General features: G+C 47.3%; 1 protein-coding gene across 1 annotated transcript in view; it reads right to left on the bottom strand.

Moving 5' to 3' along the window:
- LOC138360302 (nascent polypeptide-associated complex subunit alpha, muscle-specific form-like) overlaps positions 1-22,210 on the bottom strand; it is a 76,174-nt gene that overhangs the window by 7,638 nt on the left and 46,326 nt on the right. Inside the window, exons 4-7 of the mRNA XM_069320215.1 lie at positions 19,609-19,694; positions 18,789-18,857; positions 16,858-17,011; positions 16,553-16,716 (exon numbers count right to left, since the gene is read on the bottom strand). Coding sequence (XP_069176316.1) covers positions 16,553-16,716; positions 16,858-17,011; positions 18,789-18,857; positions 19,609-19,694 — 473 coding nt within the window. The remainder of the gene's footprint in view (positions 1-16,552; positions 16,717-16,857; positions 17,012-18,788; positions 18,858-19,608; positions 19,695-22,210) is intronic.

The following is a 22,210-nucleotide window of genomic DNA, read 5'->3' as shown; positions in this document are numbered from 1 at the left end:
CTGGGTTCATGTCTCGCTCCAAGACCGGCCCACACCCCATACCCAAGCCTTTCCAATCAATTTGACCCATGCGAGGCAGCTGCTATTGGCCCATACGAGGCAGCTGCTATTGGCCCATACGAGGCAGCTGCTATTGGCCCATACGAGGCATCTGCTATTGGCCCATACGAGGCAGCTGCTATTGGCCCCTACGAGGCAGCTGCTATTGGCTCATACGAGGCAGCTGCTATTGGCCCATACGAGGCAGCTGCTATTGGCTCATACGCGGCTGCTGCTATTGGCCCATACGTGGCAGCTGCTATTGGCCCATACGTGGCAGCTGCTATTGGCCCATACGTGGCAGCTGCTATTGGCCCATATGTCGGAAAATCCGACACCATTCAATATATCATACAGATAATTGCTGTTGTATAAGCAAGTTACCCATAGAAAACGTAACTTGTAGTGGAATTACCGTGTATAGAAAACGGGATATCATCACCACATACTATTATAATTCACCAGCTATTTTGCTGGGAATTATTCTTAAATACATTAGTCTTTGGACTTTACCATCATAAAAACATCTTATATAAATTAACTTAATTATCAATATTAAAGTAGAGTAAATGTGACCCTTCTATCACTTATTGACATCTGGACAAGTAGGCCAGGCGTGAGGAGGAAGGAGGGAGCCATTGTTGTGTCACCTCCGAGACGTGTGGAGCAAATTCGGCTCCTATCCTATCTGGACAATGTCGGCCAGTAACGTCAATAGTATGGAGTGTTAAACAGCCATTGTTTATTGAGACCAGAGGCACACGGGAGCAAATACGGCTCCTGTTAAATTTACTTGGACGTAGTGTTATGGAAACCAAAGGTGTACCATTGTCAACACGCTGTCTACAAATTCAAGTTAAGTGTCTATCCGAAACCCGTTTATCATTCATTTATGGCCATTAATGTCAGGATATAGGGTGACCCGGTTAGATCACGTGGAAGCCTCAAACTAAAGGTAATTAAGCCAGGTCTTTATTGTTCCATGTACTGTATAGTGTTTTCTCTGATATAGCTTGTCATATATAGGTATCTGGCTTTACAGCTAGCGCCCTTTTGACAGGTCAAGACGAGGAGGAAGATTTTGTGCACCAGTTACTGGGTGATATGGAAGCTACCTCAAAGAGGATAATTTGGTGTCTACACCCTAGTTATACCTGGTGGACTAGCCTGCTGTACTATAAGATAAGGAACCTCTTCAATGTTTAATAATGTGTAGTTAATACTGTAGTTTGATTGGCTGCATATATATTCAATTAATAAACCCCCCCTAATGTGTAGAGGATCGATTTGTGAGATTATAAGATTATTGCAGAAATACAGTCCACTTAACATTATACAAATTGCTATCGAAGTATATAAATTAACGTAAATATAAATTCATATAAATTAAACAAATATAAATCTCACAGGTCGGTTCCCACACCATACGTGGCAGCTGCTATTGGCCCATACGTGGCAGCTGCTATTGGCCCATACGTGGCAGCTGCTATTGGCCCATTGGCTGTACTGGTTGATGGGAGGCTATACTGGTTGATGGGAGGCTGTACTGGTTGATGGGAGGCTGTACTGGTTGATGGGAGGCTGTACTGGTTGATGGGAGGCTGTACTGGTTGATGGGAGGCTGTACTGGTTGATGGGAGGCTGTACAGGTTGATGGGAGGCTGTACTGGTTGATGGGAGGCTGTACAGGTTGATGGGAGGCTGTACAGGTTGATGGGAGGCTGTACAGGTTGATGGGAGGCTGTACTGGTTGATGGGAGGCTGTACAGGTTGATGGGAGGCTGTACAGGTTGATGGGAGGCTGTACTGGTTGATGGGAGGCTGTACTGGTTGATGGGAGGCTGTACTGGTTGATGGGAGGCTGTACTGGTTGATGGGAGGCTGTACAGGTTGATAGGAGGCTGTACTGGTTGATGGGAGGTTGTACAGGTTGATGGGAGGCTGTACAGGTTGATGGGAGGCTGTACTGGTTGATGGGAGGCTGTACTGGTTGATGGGAGGCTGTACTGGTTGATGGGAGGCTGTACTGGTTGATGGGAGGTTGTACAGGTTGATGGGAGGCTGTACTGGTTGATGGGAGGTTGTACAGGTTGATGGGAGGCTGTACTGGTTGATGGGAGGTTGTACAGGTTGATGGGAGGTTGTTCAGGTTGATGGGAGGCTGTACTGGTTGATGGGAGGCTGTACTGGTTGATGGGAGGCTGTACAGGTTGATGGGAGGCTGTACTGGTTGATGGGAGGCTGTACTGGTTGATGGGAGGCTGTACTGGTTGATGATAACGAGAACAGTACCTCCAACCTTTATGACTTGTTCCTTTGCACGTTGATCATGAGCAATTTTCATTTTTCCCTTGGCTAGTGCATCCTTCTGAGCGAGACGTTTATCCGTTACCTTGGCTGGCATGACGGGTAGTGCGATTCTCATAGGACGTCCAAATAAAAGTTCACCAGGCAACTTGCCCAGTGTTCCATGTGGTGTTGCACGGTAGTTCCTGAGAAAAGCATACATAGCTTGTTCCCAGGATCGTCCTTCGGCATGAGCACAGTACCGCTTTCATGAGAGGTTGCATGAATCTCTCGACTTCTCCATTTGCTTGTGGATGTAGTGGCATCACACGGCGGTGTTTGAATCCAATATGCTCAGCAAAGTTGACGAAGTCTTGTCCATTGAATGGCGGTACATTGTCCGTCTTGACAACTTCAGGAATGCCAAAATTTTAAAAGATCTTGTCGAGTTTCGGGATGACAGCCTTTGCAGATGTGGAAGTGATGATTTCTACTTCTGGATAACGTGAGTGATCATCAATGACTACCATCAAGTACTCTCCAGTTGGTAGCGGTCCGCAGAAGTCCATCGATACTTCCGTCCATGGTGCAGCAGGTAGTGGTGAAGGTTGTAGAGGTGTTGGTCTTGAAGTATCCACTGCAGCTTGGCAAGGGACACAGGCATCATGCATATCCTTTGCTTGACGATCAATGCCAGGAAACCACACCTTTTCTCGTAGCAGCTGTTTGGTCCTGACAAGACCTTGGTGTCCTTGATGTGCAAGCTTCAGAGCACGCTGCTGGAGAACAGCTGGAATGACGATACGAGTACCTCGCAGCACAGTGTCGCGTTGTTGCGTAACACTTAATTCTGTCTGGATGCGTTTAAGTTCTTTGAACGCATCTTGGTCAACTCCTGAGGGTGGGATGCGTGAAAACTTTTTCTTAGTCAATGCATCCACTGTTGCTTGCAGAGTTGGGTCCTTTAGGGTTGCATTACGGATTTCATCAAGAGTGAGAGCCTTAGGGACTGCATCACAGGTTACAGAGTGTACATATTCCTCGGCAACTTGTTGATGCTTGGTGATGGTGAAACTGTTTGCAGGATGTCGACTGATGTAATCAGCGGGATTGCCTGCACCCGGCTTGTATTTCACTGTAAAGTTGTATGGTTGCAGACGAAGAGCCCATCTCTCAATGCGAGCTGGTGGTTTGGACTTTGGATTATTGAAGATGGCCTCCAACGGTTTGTGGTCAGTGACTATCGTGGTGAAGGGTGCACCAAGCAGATACACATTGAAGTGTTCACAGCCCCATACAAGAGCAAGAGCTTCCTTCTCTGTCTGACTGTATCGTTGCTCAACATCTGAGAGAACGGCTGGCGTAGGCAATTACTACTTTGGAATCTGGTTGACCAGGTTTGTGTTGGGCTAAAACAGCACCTAAACCAACAGGACTAGCATCCACCGTTAACTCAGTGTCCATTGATGGATCAAAGTATGCAGCAGTCGCATTCTCTACTAGTGCATCTTTCACAGCATCAAATGCATTTTGCTCGATATCGCTCTGTTACGAACCCGGATCCAGCGTCCGAGCCTGGAGCAGTGACAACCACGCCATCTGTGGGTCAGCTCCCGAAACCCCCGCCAAACGGACGACGACACCTGGTGAGGACAGCGTGTACTGGCCTCGAGGACCAGTTTCCAGTCTGGTTCAGCGCTCAACACAGCCGCTCCTGACCTCTGGTGAAGTGGTGCTCCGACGACAGCGCCATCTATGGGCTGGATACGTCAGGTGTTTGTGCCCGAGCCCGTAAGTGAAGTGTTTTAGTGTGTCCCGGTTATTGATGACGTGTCTGCTTACAGAGCCGACCTGGGACCACTGTGTTGAAGGTTGAGTCAGTCTACCCGAGGCAGCCAGTCTCCATACTGTGAAGTTTGCTGCAGCTGTTGTGACGTCGTCCCCCCGGAAGAACACTGTGGTGTGTTAGCCTGCCAGTGGAGTGGCAGTAAAAGGATTTACCCGGGACCGACTGTTGGAGACGATCATCCACTGGGGTACTGAAGACAGGAGGGTGATTTGTGATATCACACGAGACTCCTGTCTAGGGCGTACCCCTTATATCGTTCGTGGAGTGGCCGTACCAGCCTTGGTGGCTCAGTACCTGCCAGCAGACCAGCTGGACGTGTGGTTGACGGCCTCCACGACGGTGCCCCCAGTGGACCTGCGTTTTGGCTGACCTGTGGCCCGGGTAGGCTCGGCATTCTCAGAGGACACGTCGTGAGGCCACGAAGAAAGCACCAAGGACTCGGCACCAAGTGGTGTGGCACCAGCGTCTTCAGCAGAAGACCACGATTATAGATTAATCCCCTTGTATAGTGTTAATACCCCCCCCTCCCTTGTGTAACCGTTTTATATATTATTTATTGGTGACGGACATTATATAATCTTAAGTTCTTAGCTTTCTTTCCCTACTCCCTTTTAAGTTACTTGCGTCACGGATCTCATCCCTTGATAGCCAATACTGGCTTGGGAACAGATACATATATCTTCCTCTAACAACATCAGAGTACGGACCCCGTTGCGTCCCGAGAGGGCCGTAACACGCTCCAGTACCATGATGCATTTTTCTTCAGGAGCTCACGTAGAGGCTTCGTAATGGTAGCAAAATCTGGAATGAAGCGAGAACAGTAGTTTGCCATTCCCAGAAAACTATGTACTTCAGTGGACGTTGAAGGAAGTGCAGCATTCTTGATATCTGCAACTTTCTTAGGATCCGGAGACAGACCTTTGTCACTAAGTACATGTCCAAAGAATTCAATTTTATGTTGATTGAACTTACACTTTGCTCGGCTTAACGTCAGATTCTTTTCTCGTGAGCTTTGTCGTGTTCAGCTTGGGTACGGCCATAAACAATGATGTCATCAGACATGTTGTCAGCATTAGGTATATCTTGCAATACCTGGCTGATGATGTGCTGGAATACCTCAGCAGCACTGTTGATACCAAAACTCAGGCGCTTGTACCTATACAGACCTCGATGTGTCGTAAACGTTGTGATGAATCGACTCTCATCATCAAGTTCAAGCTGATGATAGCCCTTGTTTAAATCTAACTTGCTGAATACAGTTGCACCATTCAAGCGGTAGATCATATCATCTACAGTGGGTGTAGGATGGCGTTCACGCATTATTGCCTTGTTGGGAACACGCATGTCCACACAAATGCGTATCTCATCTGGATTCTTCGGCTTTGGTGGAGTGACAATTGGGCTTACCCATGGTGTTGGGCCTGTTACTGGTTCAATGATATCTAGTTCCATCAGCCTATCCAGTTCGGCATCGACTTTCTTGCGAGTATGGAATGGTTGTCGGCGATGTGGTTGGGCAACTGGAATTACATCTGGGTTGATATGCAGATGTACTTTGCTATCAGTATAACAACCTATAGATTTAAATCGATCAGAAAATTCAGCAACAATAGCATCAACATTGTTTGCAGATTCCACTGCTACAGCATTAGAAAGCTGAAGTAGCCCCAATTTGGTTGAAGTCTTGTAACTGAGTAAAGACTCCTTTGCATTCCTAACATGGAATGTATTAATGAGCATTGCATTCTTTGACTTAATCTCTGCAGTGAAAGTTGTCGGAAAATCCGACACCATTTAATATCATACAGACAGATAAGAGCTGTGTTGTATAAACAAGTTACACATAGAAAACGTAACTTGTAGTGGAATTACCGTCTAAAGAAAACGGGATATCATCACCACATACTATTATATTCTCCACCTATTATGGTGGGAATTCTTAAATACATTAGTCTTTGGACTTTACCATCATAAAAACATCTTATATAAATTAACTTAATTATCAATATTAAAGTAGAGTAAATGTGACCCTTCTATCACTTTCTGTCATGTGGACAATGTAAGCCAGGCGTCAGGGTGAGGGAGGGCAGCCATTGTTGTTGATACTAGACCAGAGGCTCACACGGGAGCAAATTCGGCTCCTGTTAATTTTACTTGGACGAAGTGTTATGGAAACCAAAGGTGCACCATTATCACACGCTGTCTACAAATTCAAGTTAAGTGTCTTTCCGAAACCCGTTTATCTATCATTAGTGGCCATTAATGTCAGGATATAGGGTGATCCAGTTAGATCACGAAATCGCCTCAAACTAAAGGTAATTAAGCCAGGTCTTTATTGTTCCATGTATAGTGTTTTCTCTGATATAGCTTGTCATATATAGGTATCTGGCTTTACAGCTAGCGCCCTTTTGACAGGTCAAGACGAGGAAGCAAGACTTTGTGCACCAGTTACTGGGTGATGGAAGCTACCTCAAAGAGGATAATTTGGTGTCTACACCCTAGTTATACCTGGTGGACTAACCTGCTGTACTATAAGATAAGGAACCTTTTCAATGTATGTAGTTAATACTGTAGTTTGATTGGCTGCATATAAATTCATTTAATAAACCCCCCCTAATGTGTAGAGGATCGATTTGTGAGATTATGACATTATTGCAGAAATACAGTCCACTTATCATTATACAAATTGCTATCGAAGTATATAAATTAACGTAAATATAAATTCATATAAATTAAATAAATATAAATCTCACAGGTCGGTTCCCACAAAAGTTTCAATCAATGGCAAGGCTACCTTTGAAGCATAGGCAGTGGCTTTACCATTGTATTTTTCTAGCTTTGGGAACTTTTTTAAATTTTTTATAGTGGCACTCAGCATTGGTGTCAATGTTTGATCCAGTGTCAATAAGAACCTTGAGACAAATACCAGCAATGTATACACATGTCTCTGGGTTGTTTGGAAGATCATTCCATTCTGTGATTGCTTGTACTCCATAAGTATAATCACATTCACTGTCATCTGAGACTGGTTGTAATGAAATGTTGTCTTGTACATTGTTAACATTCTGGATATGAGGTGCAATATTGCGTTTACCACCTCGACCCCTATGACCTGTTCCTCGTACAGTGCTTTTATTCACTGACTGTGGTTTCTTTAGTGCAGAACGACACAAAGCACCAAAATGACCTAGTTTTCCACACTCATAGCACTTCTTACCTTGAGCAGGACAAACATTATCTTGGTGTGGGTAGTCTCCTCCACAATTGTAACATTTATTGTTGACACCCTCTGATGTGAGTCGTTGTGACTGCTTGAGTCTTGTTCCATGACTCCAGGTGTGATGTGGTTCTTGGCTCAATTTACTGTTAGGTTTGCCATGATATCTTCTTTGATTACGATGTCCTCCCTGAACCTTACGTACCTCATCACTGTTAGTAACAGAGGCAGAACCGTTGTTGGCACTGCACTCCATGACACGAGCATCACGTGCAGCATCTTCCATTCGACGAGCAATATCCAGTATCTTGGTAAGAGAACTGTCATCATCAACAAGTTCTAGAGCTCTTCGACGAAGACGTGTAGATGAGCATGTTTCAATTATTTGCCGTTTGATTTCTTTGTCAATATCAGGAAACTCACAATGGGCTGCTAAACCCTGCAGACGTGTGTGGTATTGATCAACGGTTTCATTAGAGAGTTGTCTGGCTCTCCTGAAATGCATAATTTCCATTGCAGTATTTTGCCTTGGTTTGAAATGTTCAGTTAATTTGGCTTTGGCAATGTCAATCTTTGGCACCACCAGTGTCTTTCAGTGTGTCAAAGATGTCACAAACTCTATCACCTGCATAATGAAGTAGAAAGGCACGCTTTCTTTCAGCACTTTTGATGTCAGAAACTATCAACAAATTTTCAAACCTTTTAAGCCATTTGACCCACCTCTGTGACAGGTTTGTCTGATCACAGTCAGGATCAAATGCAGGAACCTGAGGTATATTTGCCATTTTTACTGAATAAATGTAACTTATCACTTAAAATGTTCCTCAGAACATTAAACACTTACTGCACTGTGTATGTTAGTCAAGAATTCACTGTAATTACTTTAATTTTGCAAAGCACACAAGCATTTTAATGCAAAAGTTCACAACAGTGCACAATATAGCAGCAACTGACTTCTTACCTAGCCCTTGTGTACATGTGTTGTTCCTACTCACAGCAGCACAGCAGTTGGCACAGCAGTCGGTGCAGCAGTCGGTGCAGCAGTCGGTGCAGCAGTCGGTACAGCAGTCGGTACAGCAGTCGGTTCAGTGTGAAGAATTTTGTAGCAAGAAGCGTCGTTTCGTAACCAAAACATCAGATTTTGTACACATCAAAGCGTCGTTTCGTACACGGCGTCGGCAGATTCCTTAGAACACAGCTTCTTCAGTCAGCACATAGCTTGGGGTAGCACATAGCATTGGTTAGCACATAGCATCGTTTAGCACAAAGCATTGGTTAGCACACAGCATTGGGCATGGTGCTCACAGCACGACTTCTCCTTCCTCCTCTGGGCGAGACAGCATGCTCCTTCCTTGTTTGAAGTTGAACAAAATACCTGCGCTCCCAGTTCATCCTCGTCGCCACTGTGGTGTTTGTGTGTTACTGAGGAAGTCTTGGTTGTAGGGTTGATGTAAAGTCATGACTTGGTTACTGACTTTAATACGTATATACACAATTACATGACTAGCTGCTTCCAAGCTTGGTGGGCGTCCTGTATGCTCTGTTTACCTTCCCTGGCGTCTGCTCCGCCACACACAGAAAACGGATGGTACCATTTTCTGTGAACATGACAATAGCCCGAGTGATAATCTACAATAGCCTTGAGATCTCTGAGCCTCTATACTGACGACAAAGTCTGAATACAACAGGTCCATACAGTGGCACCTCAAGGCCAAGTTATTTGAATCTATTTACATAGTCAAGCTGGGATCTATCAGACAGTTACATCTTTACATCTTACGAACAGCAGCTCCTTGCCCGGGTCCCAACCACTTGAGCTGGACGGTAGAGCGACGGTCTCGCTTCATGCAGGTCGATGTTCAATTCCCGGCCGTCCAAGTGGTTGGGAATCATCCCCCTCCCCCATCCAGTCCCATCCCAAATCCTTATCCTGACCCCTTTTAAGTGCTTTATAGTCATTATGGCTTGGCACTTTCCCCCTGATAATTCCCTTCCCTTCCTCCTTGCCTGGCTGGGAGCCGATTTAGTATGTTTCATCTGCCGAGATGACTAAACCTAGGTCCTGACACGAGTTTAACACAGAGTTAAGAGTGTTCTGCGTGCTGGCATACCCAGTGGTGTGTATCATATCAGCAACAGTTTTTTTTTATTTTTGGCACGGAAATTCCTGCACGTGCCCGTCTGGCTGGCACACTAAATGTTGCTTGTTTCTGTTTTACTTAGGCGGAGTGTGAGTATTTATGACTCGTATGATCGCTTCAGTAAGGTTTTGTCCCCATGTGTAACAACTTCTGCTCTGTTCAATCTAAGTTGAAATCTTATTGGGTTTGTAACTGTGCACAGTGTTAGATAATGCAGCATAGCTAATCATGTGCACGTTGTGTTTGTTCGGAACACAGTTTAACAGCGTGTTTATTAAGGTATTAAATAATTTAGGACTGAGGACACCTCCCTGTGGGGTACCTAGTTAGAAGTCTCTTGTTACATAACTATGCCCCTGGAAAAACACATGACTTCCTGTTGGATAAGGGACCCCTAATCCAACAAAGAAGCCGACCACCCATATTCATTCTCGCAAACTCACTCAAGTAAGTAATTATCAAAAGAAGGCACCAAACCGGGAAGGCTATGTAGCACCATCAAATACGCAAAATAATCAGAGGGCGCTAAATATCACCAAGGATGCCAATACGAGAACAAAAACGCATAAGGCGAACGATATCAAAAGTATCCGAGTCACCAAGAAGTCTATCGAGGGACAGGTGACCGCGAGGGGCGGTCGGAAAGCAAGACACACGCTCGTCCTGGAAGTCAGGACATTCAAGAAGGACATGCACGACCGTAAGAGGGACAATGCAACTAGGACAATAAGGAGCAGGGCGGCGCTCCATCAAGTGACCATGGGTTAAGCGAGTATGGCCAATACGCAACCTCGCCAGAGCTGTTTCCCACCGCCGGTTACGGTGGAAGGAGGACGGCCACGAGGAAACACAACATTTAAGAGTACGTAGCTTGTTACCAGTAACAGACAACCAAGAAGCCTGCCAACGGGTAAGGACTGAGGAATGGATAACCGGGTAAAAGTCGGAATACGGAATGCCTTTGCGAGAGATGGGACAAGAGCGGACAGCTTCCTTGGCAGCAGCATCCGCACGCTCATTTAAAGACACACCAATATGGCTGGGAACCCAACAAAACTCAACCGACTTAAATTTACTGTGAACGAGAAACAGCCAATGCTGGATCTCGACAACTACTGGATGAACCGGATTAAAGGACCCGAGAGCCATGAGGGCACTACGAGAGTCAACAACAACCACAAAGGAAGACTGACAACGAGAAAGCAGGAGACGAAGAGCATAGAGAATAGCATAAAGTTCCGCTGTAAAGATGCTAGTCTCCGGAGGCAAGTGACACATATAAGTGCGATCAGGAAAAACAACAGAGTAGCCAACACCGTCCGCTGACTTAGACCCATCGGTGAAGACAGAAACGGAGCGGGAGAGAAGAAAAGTGCTCGAGGAAAAGGCGGTTTAGAACCGTAGGAGGGGTAAAAGCTTTAGTGATACGAGTCAAGGATGTACAAAACCGCGGAAGAGGGACCCTCCACGGGGGCAAAGAAGGAACAACACGAGGAGAAACATCAGAAATACGAACGGAAAGAGAATCCTGTAGGCGAGATAACCGGACAGAAAGAGGGAGGTGGTGAAGAGGAACAGGAACCGCAGGAGGGGTAAAAGTTAAAGCACGACAGAGGCGAGAGGAAGGATGTTGCAAGGACCGTGCAAGATAGCGAAGACAGTAGCGATCACGGCGGTCCTGGAGAGACAGGAAGCCAGTGTCAACATACAAGCTAAGGATGGGAGTCGAACGAAAGGCACCAGAACTGAGGCGCAACCCAGTATGGTGCAAAGCATCAAGACGGCGAAGAGTAGGAGAAGAAGCAGACGAGTAAGCAGGGCAACCATAATCGAGCTTAGACAGGACGAGAGAGGAATGTAAAGCAAGGAGAGTGCGCCTATCTGCCCCCCAAGAAGTATGGGACAAGACCCGAAGGAGGGTAAGGGCCTTAGAGCACTCAACACGGAGGTAAGAGATATGGGGAGACCAAGACAAACGAGTGTCAAGGAATAACCCCAAAAGCTTCGCAGAATCTTTGTATTCAAGAGGATGACCATAAAGTGACAAAGAGGGACGAAGAACAACCCGTTTCCGCGTAAAAGTCATGGCACAAGTCTTAGAAGTAGAGAACTTGAAGCCATGACCTGTGGCCCAAGACGACACGGCATCAATTGCAAGTTGAAGCCGGCGTTGAAGGAGAGGCGAATCATCACCCTGACAACAAAGGGTAAGATCATCGACAGAGAGCGGAGAAGACACCAGAAGGAAGAGAGGAAAGAAGACCATTGAGGGCAACCAGAAAAAGAGTAGTGCTCAGAACACTACCCTGGGGCACACCTTCGTATTGCTGAAAAGAGGGAGAGAGAGCGGTAGCAAGGCGCACCCGAAAGGAACGACGAGAGAGGAAGCTGCGGAGAAAGAGAGGGAGATGACCACGAAGGCCAAAAGAATGAAGTTGAGATAGGATATGATAACGCCAAGTGGTGTCGTAAGCCTTTTCTAGGTCAAAAAGGACGGCAACAACGGAGGTCTTCGCAGCAAAAGCAGTACGAATATAGACCTCCAAGTCCACCAGGACATCTGTCGTGCTGTGGCACTTGCGGAAACCAAATTGAGAAGGGGAGAGGAGGTGATGGTGTTCCAGGAACCACATCAGACGAACGTTAACCATACGTTCAAAGAGTTTGCAGACACAACTTGTGAGAGCAATAGGGCGAAAGTTCTTAGGGGAAGTACCCAGAGACCCCGGTTTGCGAACAGGGAGGACAACGGCATCGAGCCAGTCCTCAGGGACTGACGACGACTCCCAGATCCGATTATACAGACTCAGTAAATACTGAGACGTGCTCGGAGGGAGATGGCAAAGCATCTCATAATGAATACCATCGGAGCCCGCCGCCGTAGAACCGCAGAGGGCCAGCGCAGACCGAAGTTCAGAGAGAGAGAAGGGATCATTATAGGGAAGCTGAAGATGAGTGCAGAAATCTAAAGGACGAGACTCAAGGACAGGTTTACGAGGAAGGAAAGATTAGGGAAGATGAAGACCAGAGCTAACAGAAGAAAAGTGGGAACCCAGTTCGGAAGCGACCTGCAACGGGTCCGCCACAAGAGTATCATGGAGATGAAGGACCGGTGAAACATCGGGAACGAACTTACCCGCTATCTTGCGGATACGCTTCCAGATCTGGGCCAGAGGGGTTTCGGACGTAATTGTTGAGACATAAGATGCCCAACATTCACGTTTAGCCGTACGGATGGCCCTACGGGCCACCGCACTCGCTTTCCGAAAGAAAAGAAAAGAATCGGTCGTCTGCCTACGGCGGTGCTTCTTCCAGGCTGCACGCTTACAGCGGACAGCCCGAGCACAGTCCGCATTCCACCAGGGAACGCACTTCCGTGGACCCCGAGAGGAAGAGCGAGGAATAGAGCGGAGGGCAGCGTCGAAGACAGTGTCATGAAAAAGGAGGAGAGCGCGAGAGAGGGACAGAAGGGAGAGGTCAGAGAGAGTAGCACTGAGGGAAAATAGGGTCCAGTCCGCCTTAGCAAACTGCCACCTAGGGAAAGAGAGGGAAGGGCGAAAAGAGAAAAAGGAAACAAGGATGGGGAAATGATCACTTCCATGGAGGTCATCAAGAACCTGCCACGTGAAATCTAAGTAAAGAGAAGAAGAAGAGCAGAGAGAAAGATCAAGACAAGAAAGGGTGCGAGTTCGAGAGTCCAAATGAGTGGGCTCACCAGAATTCAGAAGAGACAGGGAAGAAGAGATGAGAAACGGCTCAAGGAGGCGACCCCGGGTATTCGTCAGAACGTCACCCAAAAGAGAATGACGACAATTGAAGTCACCCAGCAGGAGCACAGGCTCCGGCAAGGAGTCTAGGAGGTGTTTCAAATCAGGAAGAGAGAGCGGGACACTCGGGGGGAGATAAATGGAACAAACTGTGTTCCATTTCCCCACAAAGATACGAGCAGCAGAACAATGGAGAGGCGACGGAAAAAGTAAAGGAACAAAGGGAACATCAGCCCGAATCAAGAGAGCAGAAGAATTAGAAGCCCCAGCAATGGCTGGGGGGGGGGGAAGAGAAAGGAATAGCCACGAAAACTACCAGGACGAGCACCAAGCATTGGCTCCTGGAGACAGACACAAAGGGGCGAAAACCGCGAAACCAGAAGTTGGAGTTCGAGGAAATTGGCGTAATAACCTCGAACGTTCCATTGAAGAATGGACAACGACGAGAAGAGAAAGGACAAAAACAGAGAACAAGGAAGAAACAAAGGCGAAAGACCAACAGAGCACGTTAAAGAATATCAGGGTCGGGATCAGGGTCAGCAAAGTCAGGGTCAGGGGGCATGGGTAAACTGAGCAAAGACGGAGGGAAGGAAACGGGAGAACAGATCAGAGGTGGGCGGGCAGGGTCAGGAGGAGGAGGAGGAGGAGACAACGGAGAGGAGCAGTCAAGGACAGCAGCAGGAAGAGGGGGAGTAGAAAGAGAGGAGCGCACCCCAGCAAGAGCAGCAACCGAAAGGGAAGCAGGGGCCAAAGAAACCTCCATAGCAGGAACAGGGGGCGCAAGCACTGAAACGGGAGGGGAAGGAGCAACAGAGCCAGAAGGAGGAGCTGAGGAAGAAAGCAAAGCCTTCTTACCCGCCGGGGAAGAGGAAGGAGAGGAGCCAGGCTTACGCTTCTGACTTAAAGAGACCGGTGTCCCAGCAACTACGTACCGGGCAACGGATTCCAGTGTCTCAACAGGAGAAGCCGAACGAGAGCACACACGACGGCCGTTAGGAGAGCGATGGACATCCGCCCGCACCGACAGGCGGTGGGGAGAGCCGATAGATGGAGGAAGAGGATGGGAAGGAGGATCGGAGGGGGACGAGGAAGAAGACACAGAAGACACGACAGACCGGGTAGAAGGAAGGGGAACCCCAGACAGAGGACCAGGAGGAGGATCCTTCGGGAGAGAACCCAAAGGGACAGAGGAGGGGGCAGTGGGCGCATCAGGGTCCAAGGCCCGGAAACGGTTGTGAGTCTGAGGAAGGCGGGAAGGACGAGGAGAGGAAGAGCGCAACACGCGAGCATAAGAGATATTAGCATAAGGCGGGAGCCGGCGAACCTGGCGCCTCGCCTCAGGAAAAGATAAACGCTCCCGGTGCTTCAAGTTGAGGACGGCTGCCTCAAGCTTGTAATGGACACACGCACGGGAGAAGGTAGGATGGGCCTCACCGCAGTTGAGGCAACGAGCCTGGGGAGAAGCGCACTCCGACTTAGTGACCTTCGCCACCACACAAAGGACAGAGAGAGACAGTCCCGGAGCAGCGGAGGGCACCATGCCCAAACCTCCAGCACTTGTTGCAGAGCCGAGGAGAAGGAATGTACTCCTGGACAGAGCACCTGGCACCAGCAAGAATGACAGAGGGTGGAAGGGTCCTACCATCAAAGGTAATCTTCACAACCCGGAGGGGTTGACGGCGACTACCACGAGGGGGACGAGTAAACGTGTCCACCTGGAGAATAGAATGGCCCTGGGCAGCGAGGATATGTCGAATATCGTCGTGGCAGTCGCGCAGGTCCCGAACACCGGTCGCAACATGGGGCGGGAGCAAAATAGTGCCAACACTGGCATTCAACTGAACGTTCTTCGAGACCCGAACGGGGGTCTCGCCAAGGCAGGATAAGGCAGCCAAGCGGGAAGCAGCAGCAACGACATGTGTACCGAGACGAGTGGGGTTGAAAGTAATGGAGGCATCCACGGAATCAATGAGATGTCGATGGAGGGAGAAATCGTCAGGAGGCGCAGAATCAAGAGGGAGATCAAAATATTTGGCCCACGAAGCGGGACCAAACAAGGCTTGATAGGTAGCAGAACTGGAAGGAATCGAGCGAGGGCGGCCGTGACGAGGACGGCGGTGAGAACCCCCAGAGAGAGAGGGGTTAAAAGGCGCAGTAGTTACAACTAGAGAAGGAGCCGCGCCAGGGGACGAGGTAGTCACCACTGGGGGCTTGGGGCTCGACCCAACCACAGAGGAGGGAGGGGAGCCAGAGGAAGGAGTCACAGAGGCCAAAGGAGGAGCAAGGTCGGGGCCCAATGCAGCGGAGGCTACAGAGCCCGGTCTTCCAATACGGACCGACTCGGGGGCTTGGTCGCCCACCCCACGAGCCTGAGAAGGTAAACCAGAAGAAGCCGAAGCAGGGGTAATCATCTTGACGAAAAAAAGAATTCACTCACGAATGTGCCCCCACACCCACCATGGAGCCACAATTAGAGGCAGGACACCCAACAAGAAGCTATCGCCGATCTTGTCGGGGCCTCCTAGGGGTGCGTCGCGAGTATACGCCCCACAAACGCCACCTTAAGAAACCGACAGTCCGTCAAGATCGGGTTCAGTGACGAAGTGGGGATTGACAATAAAAGGTTCCCCTCGCTCTCGACGTCGGGTACTGCAGTTCTACGGGTGCATGAGTATGCCTCCTCAAGCACCCGGGCGTCAAAATAGAAGAAGTCCAAGGGAAGAACCAGAACGAGCAAAAGGTCGGTAGGAAACGGCAAGCAGATAGGAGAAGAGAGGGAAGAAAAACGAAACAGAAGGAAAAGGAAAAGATGCCCAGCAGAATTGGAGAGGACGGCAGCAGGAGCACAAGGCTAGAAAAGGACAGAGGACTGTCCCAAGGAGCATCACACTCCGGCAGCCGCCCACTAAGCCCCCACACGGCGACAACGAGCTGAGCGGGGAGGGGGGATCGTCGTTAAGTATCTCGACTGTGGAGGGATCATAAGTGCTGTAACACTGACACATGAGTGACAGTCTTTACGTCGAGCAGGAGGAACACTGAGCCGTTTGCGTTTAAAAATGCCACCATGCAGGATGGTATTTCAGATACAGAGTAGTCAATCTAGGATGATCTGACATCGTTTTTTTCTGACATCTTGTATAACATATGATATTGTAACATGTTACAATAGATGTGGACCAGACCTGAGTGACGTTGAAACCAACAGAGGTCTAGAATGCCTCCACAAATGTGTGGGTTCAAGGTCGCCCACAATCTGCACATCTTGGTAACTATTTAGTAGCGACAGCAGTTGATTCCCATTCCCGTTTCTGAAGCGAGAGCCGCCAATGTCCTTGTGTCTAGCATTGTCGTCACCAAGAATGATTGTGGGCTCTGCTTGAGCGCAGGCCGGAAGATCAATATAATTTAACTCTCCTGCTGGAGCATACAGATTAAATACATTGAGGATAGAGTTGCCCACATAAGTACTCGCTACATAATATTCTTGCCCCTCAGTTTGCTTTTCTCGAAGTTGATGGGGTAGGGATTGTTTGATTTATAGAATGAGAGAGTTACTGGACCTGAGGGAGTAAGCAACAAATGAGAGCAATTTTGAGGGCGAGGATCTTGCAGGAACTCTGCACTCCTGGAGACATACAATATTGGTGTGCTCAGTTGTTACTTTATGATGTAAATTACAGAACTTTTTTTGACGGATGCTATGTTCCAGCTAAGGATGGATAACTCATTTGTACATTTCAAATAAGCATTATATAAGATTTATATTATTAGTCCACTTAATATATATTATCACTAGATACAACTCCAGGAACATTTCTTAGCATATTACCAATGTCCCATTTTCCTCTAATTGTTTAGTACACTTTTTTTTTTAGATATATACAAGAGTTGTTACATTCTTGTACAGCCACTAGTACCGTAGCGTTTCGGGGAGGTCCCTGGAACACGACACCCCACCCCCGCCCCCCGCCGCGAAGAATCGTTTTTACAACCAAGTACCCATTTTACTGTTGAGTTAAACAGAGGCTACAGTTAAGAATTTGCGCCTAGTAAATCCTCCCCGGCCAGGATACGAACCCATGACAAAGCGCTCGCGGAACGCCAGGAGAGTGTCTTACCACTACACCACGGAGACTGGGATGGTTTGCCTTTTCATCTATAGTTGATCCAATATCTTAGCACAGCTTTGGCAGTTAACCATCGTGGAAGGGCTCCTCTACACAAGCATTCCAGATCACTGGAAGTTTCACCTAATTGGCAAGGGAGCACATGTTTGGAGGGTTCAGGGGTGGAAGGAGGGGTATCTTCTTGAGTTATCTTGAGATGATTTCGGGGCTTTTAAGTGTCCCCGCGGCCCGGTCCTCGACCAGGCCTCCACCCCCAGGAAGCTGCCTGTGACAGCTGACTAACACTTAGGTACCTATTTTACTGCTAGGTAACAGGGGCATAGGGTGAAAAACTCTGCCCATTGTTTCTCGCCGGCGTCCGGGATCGAACCCGGGACTACAGGATCACAAGTGCAGCGTGCTGTCCGCTCGGCCGACCGGTTCCCGGGGTAGGGGGAAGGAGGGAGGCAGTCCTTGCTTAAAAGTTCCCTCATGACCGTGAGCAGCTCTGCAATGTTGCTCATGGATTTTCTCTCATATCGGAGCTGCTCTTTAAGCTGCTCCGTCTCCTGCTGTGACTGCTGCTGGTGTTCCTGCCACAGTTCACGATGGTCAGCATCTGCTTGATCAGTGGAGCGACCCAGTGGCGAGTTGATATGGAGGCTGAAGTGGCGATCCGTCTCAGCTTGATCCTGTTGCTTATCCCCCAACTTCCAGTTGACTGGGGTCCAGGTGTGGGAGGTCCCCCCCCAGAGTAGGTGACAGTCCCAGACCTGGGGAGTGACCACTCTACATCAAGGGCGTGCCCACTACTGGCAGAACCGAGGTGTAGCCATTCTACATCAGGGGCAGGCCCACCACTGGCAGAATTTACAGCACCTGGTACTTGTGGGAAAGCTGGAGTGATGGCAGGAGTCTTGGGTCTGGCACTGGTCCCCCTTCTGCACTTCGTAATTACCAGGTGTTGAGTTTTGCAGTCGGCTGGAGTGAATATCGCCTCCAGATGACTTTGAACAGCGAGTGGAGCTGGAGACAGAACTTTGCAACCATTCTTCATGGTGGTGTGGAGGAGAAGGCCTTAGGAGGCACGTTCCTGGCACATTACGTGCATTAGGCTGAACAGATACCTGCCGTCTGGCCCCCTGGTATACGTGTTGGTTGGCAGATGGTAAAGTATTTGATAGCCAGCTGCTACGAACAACGTCCAGATGGATCAGCACAGGTAGTAGAACCAGCAGCAGTACCTGGCAACCGTCCTCCCGGGTGGGTCCGGCCGGGCGCACTACGGTAACGCCAATTACATAATCCGAAAAGGCATCATACGCCAATTATATGATCTTTTCTCCCCCTAATAATGAACCGTTAGCACTAACAACAAACCTGAAGCACCACGTTACCTCGTTCCGGAGACCCATGAATGTTCACCTCTAACACTTCAGTGTCTGCCGCCTGACCACAATATTTGTCAATTTGCAGAATTGCTGCAGCGTTCAGGGGCTACCAATATCTTGTGCAAGATGCGGATGATGGCCACGTAGCTGCAAGTGCTCAGCCTCCCAAAACTGTGTCCGACGGTACATTCAGCTTGCTAGGTTATGCCCCGGCACTTTCCCCTCACATAAACTTTCCTTCTAACCCCAGCTGCAACATCACCCTCTTGGGTAATGTTTGTGTTTATAATTGATTGGACTGGTGGGATAGTAAAGACTAACAGAAGGGTGGATGGAGAGGGAAGAGGATTGAAATGTACCCAAAAATGTTAGATGAACATTAACCCATGTTACACCACAACTAAATGTTCAAATTACTGGCCAGAAGAATGGTTTACCACTCTGAAGTGGTTAATGTAGTTCTTAGGCTATACCTATTAGAAGGCCACCGCTGCAAGGTATAACGTGTTAAACTAGTTCCCTTCACCTGTTGTACTTGTGGGAATATACACACACTACATTATCACCAATTGTGATTCAAAAGTTTTTCCAAGTAACTTTAATCCCTCCATACCTGCAGTGCTGTTGTACGAGACCAATTTCTTGGGTCTGGTTGACCATACCTGCAGTGCTGTTGTACGAGACCAATTTCTTGGGTCTGGTTGACCATACCTGCAGTGCTGTTGTACGAGACCAATTTCTTGGGTCTGGTTGACCATACCTGCAGTGCTGTTGTACGAGACCAATTTCTTGGGTCTGGTTGACCATACCTGCAGTGCTGTTGTACGAGACCAATTTCTTGGGTCTGGTTGACCATACCTGCAGTGCCGATGTACTGATGCACCCTCGTACATACCTGAAATTACACATTAAATACCTCAAAATGCTAAATTGAACATATCCTCATTTAAAGCTGAAGAAATAACTAGACAATCGCTCAGGTCAGACTGTTTGATGCAAAAAGCAGGCTTATTCCACAGAATGGCATAACCCAACCTCAGACTTGAGTCTTCAACAGCCCGTTCTCAACAACGGCCAAGTGGTCGTTAACCCGGTAGCCAAACATGAACGTTCTCAACAACGGCCAAGTGGTCGTTAACCCTGCAGCCAAACATGAACGTTCTCAACAACGGCCAAGTGGTCGTTAACCCGGCAGCCAAACATGAACGTGAAGAACGCTTCACATTTAACTAGTCCTCAGTCTATGCTCGTTCTTACACTGACCCATAACAGTTCATACATTTTAACACTAATTAAAATAGTTTGATATGAACTATGATATTTATTAGGTGAGGGAGACAAGTTGTAATACACTCACTTGCAATAATTTCATTCAACAACTATCATAGACCTATACACAATATAAATATAAATTAATATTTACTTATATTCGGCAAAATATAGTACTTGGTTACACAGGACGTTAATGTTAATTAAGGCGTCTCTGGGGTTAGCTGCAGCGTGGACGACACTGACTCAGGACGGCTAGTTTCATTCACATAGGATGGGCCCGGGGCGGGAAGGGGGGGGGGGGAATTGTGACGCTTGCAAGATTATAAGTCTTTGGTCGTGTTTCAAGGATTGAAATCTGATAGTTCACAAGAAACGCCTTAAAACTGCCAGAATTTATCCACTATAATAATTTTTAATTTTTTCCCCACCTGCTTTTGATCGAACGGTCAATTTCACTATGATGTTGACACTCGAGCTGTCGTGGAACAGTTAAATCACACATCAGTCGTTTTAGAATTTATTGTTTTAATAATTTCCATCAAAAGTCTTAAGCTAGGTAAAATTCTCTATTAATAGACAAAGGTATAATGCTGAATATCATTATCTTAATAAATGAGTAAACCATAGCTTATTTAATTATTTTAAATACAGTCTTAACATCTTGTAACTTTGTTTATTTAGAGTCAGCAAATATAGCCTATTCTACCAACAGAATACAATGTGATAAAATAACTAATCATCTAGAGTAACTTGCCTGTAAGCCTGGCGCAGGTAACCTCATGCACAGGACTGTCCAGGTGACTAATTTAGTAAAACCAATGAGGCGGGCGCTGAGCAGCACCTCTCCCCACGCCGGCCCGCGCCACACTGCCCGCCGCGCCTCTTGACTAGCTTGGCCTGATGGGTCAACTACCTGTGACGTCATTCACCTCACCTGACATGAGGCCGCCTCACATACAAATAATTCACAAGTCACTTCAACAATATTAATATAGAGTTTATTTCTATTAATGTGAAGTATGAGCAAGTGTGAGTATGTATTAAAAGCACATACTTCACTACTGGACATTAAACCTACTACCACACCCACCTAGTAGCTTGGAAGCTCCATAACACCTTCTGTAACTGTTATGTTGGGGTCTAGGCCAGGGGCCAGGTACAGCAACCAGTTACGGTGTTGTGCGTCCTGTGTGTGTGTGTGTATTTACTGTGTGTCTGTAGGGTCGAACTCTTAGCTCTTGGACTCCGCCTTTCTAATTTTCGGTCGTCTAATTTACCGATTCAAGACCTATGTTTTCTTTGTCATATCAACTACTTATACACCTCCCCCGCTAGGAAGGCTCCTAGCCTCTCGCCTTCTAAACATTCTTAGATTATTGCAATGTCTCCTTTCACACAACTTTCATATTTGTATTTAAAACTTTGAATCAAACTAGCTTCAACGACTTTAACATCTTACCAGTAAATTGACAACTTATTGACAGCTCTAACATTGAAAAAGATCTCTGACGTCCCTGTGATTCATTGGCTTCTAGTTTTTATCTATAAACCCTCGTTTTGCTGTTCCTAGCTTTGAAGAATACAGCGTTGTGTACCTTGTCAATTTCCCTTAGAATCTTGTATATTGTTAACATATTCCCTTTCTCCTTTCCTCGAGTGTGGTAAGGTGGAGTTCTCACAATCTTTCCTCATATTTTATGCCCTTCAACTCAGGCAGGGGTCTCGTTACATATCTTTGTTTCTGTTCTATTTTATTATGGCTCTTTTTTATTTTAGGCAAGAGTTCCATGTTGAGAATGCATATCCAAGTGCAGGTCTCACCTTCGCTGTATATAGGGCCTAGAAAGCCCCCCTTGTCAATTTTCTTTAGGATATACGAATGTTGTCCAGTATGACATTATGCAGCTGTTTTTATTCTGCAAATGTGGATCTTTGGCATTACAAATGGGGTTATGTCCACTCCCAGGATTTTCCTCCTCCTCCTGACGTAAGAAACTATTTTCTCTTTTCCCTATATTGCTGTACTGGTCTTAATACGCCTGTTACAATTCTCATTACTTTGCATTTGGCTGGGTTAAATTCAGGCAGCCATTTTTCATAACATTTCTGATGTATGTCCAAATCTGATTAAATGCCTCA

The sequence above is a fragment of the Procambarus clarkii genome, unplaced genomic scaffold (assembly GCF_040958095.1).
Source record: "Procambarus clarkii isolate CNS0578487 unplaced genomic scaffold, FALCON_Pclarkii_2.0 HiC_scaffold_106, whole genome shotgun sequence".
NCBI lineage: Eukaryota > Metazoa > Arthropoda > Malacostraca > Decapoda > Cambaridae > Procambarus > Procambarus clarkii.
This window is presented reverse-complemented; position numbering and strand designations above follow the sequence as displayed.